Source organism: Cyprinodon variegatus, unplaced genomic scaffold (genome assembly GCF_000732505.1).
Source record: "Cyprinodon variegatus isolate N-32 unplaced genomic scaffold, C_variegatus-1.0 Scaffold534, whole genome shotgun sequence".
NCBI lineage: Eukaryota > Metazoa > Chordata > Actinopteri > Cyprinodontiformes > Cyprinodontidae > Cyprinodon > Cyprinodon variegatus.
In genome coordinates this window covers 139384-140673 of record NW_015150987.1, presented here as the reverse complement: position 1 = coordinate 140673, position 1290 = coordinate 139384, and the positions used below count along the sequence as shown (strand labels likewise).

At 43.9% G+C, this 1290-nt stretch overlaps 1 protein-coding gene across 1 annotated transcript in view; it reads left to right on the top strand.

Annotated features, from left to right (window-relative positions):
• LOC107095256 (transmembrane protein 79-like) overlaps positions 1-1135 on the top strand; it is a 14571-nt gene extending 13436 nt beyond the window's left edge. The window contains exons 4-5 of the mRNA XM_015391273.1: positions 338-569; positions 671-1135. Of these exons, the coding sequence (XP_015246759.1) occupies positions 338-569; positions 671-878 (440 nt within the window). The 3' untranslated portion in view covers positions 879-1135. The remainder of the gene's footprint in view (positions 1-337; positions 570-670) is intronic.
• The last annotated feature ends 155 nt before the right edge of the window (positions 1136-1290 follow it).

Genomic DNA, 1290 nt, shown 5'->3' with positions numbered 1-1290 from the left:
AGTGTGATTGCATGCCACTGGTGATGGGGATGCCATACAGATTCATGTCAAAAATACTGAACTATCCCTTTAATGGGCTACTGTATAAAGCCTGGAACTGCAACGCTATTTCTGACATTTTAAATTGAAAAAGCTCCCTGGATGGGAAGCGAAATGTCTTACAACTTTGAAACAAAGTCCAGTGGATTCTTTTTTTAACTTTTCGAATAGACTGAATTTTTTACAACCTATTTATTGCAATGAAAAATCAGTGTTTGCAGAGCTGATGCAGCCTATGCCAAGGCTCTGCATATCTGTGAACTATCTATGACTCGTCTTTCTTACCCGTCTGTCTCAGGTTGGCTGGTTCTAGGGGTCAACCGGCTACGCATGGGTGCGACTCAGCCGGTCACTGTGGACGACTTTAAGGAGGCGGATCTTCAAGAGGTCACTGTTCATCGACGCTACATCTCTGACTCCGCCTCACTTTTCCTGATCTACTTCCTGCAGCTAGTTGTCTTGTCCATGTACCTGAGCCAAGAACAGCTGAAGCTCGTCCCTCTGCTGACCATCATCTTCGCCTTCGGACGGTGAGTGTTGCCGTGCAACAGAGGATCCTAGCGATCCATCCAAACCATCATCCAGGATCCAAAGCATCAAAGATGGATAAGTGTGTGTTTCATCTTTCTAGGTTGGCGTACTGGTTAGCGGCGGCGTTTGGCAGCAGCGTTCGTGCTTTTGGCTTCGGCCTGTCCTTCCTGCCGAGCGTCGCCATGATGGTGGCGAACTTCTACTTCATCTTCACAGTGGAGGCGTCCGGGTCCATCTTCAGTGTGTCGCCTGACTCTGAGGAGGTGGTGGTGGCTCCGCCCAAAGGCAGGCAGAGGTTCTGGGGATGAGATCTGACCAGTTTTTATGCAGTTGGTTTAGAAATGAATGTCTGTAGTTTACGGAGGAATGGGAAGCTCCGCCCACCTCCTGAATGTTTTCTTTTTTTCCTCTTTAAGTTCAGTTTTTCAGTGCTTTTATTTTGTTCAAAACATATGTCTTCTTGCTCATTAATCAACATTTAATTTTGTAAAATATTAATTAAATCCTTTTTTATCTGATATCAGAAAAGTTTAGGTTCATATAATTTCACAATAAAAGCATAAAATCCCCTACACTTCCTGTCTGCAGTCTTTTATCCCACCAGACTGTTCCTACTTGGCTGTCTGACACATGCTAATGTTCACACCTGTAATGAACACACTGTTATATGCTTAGTGTTTTTACAATACAGAAAGCGTTTTTTATTTTCTTTAGTTCTTT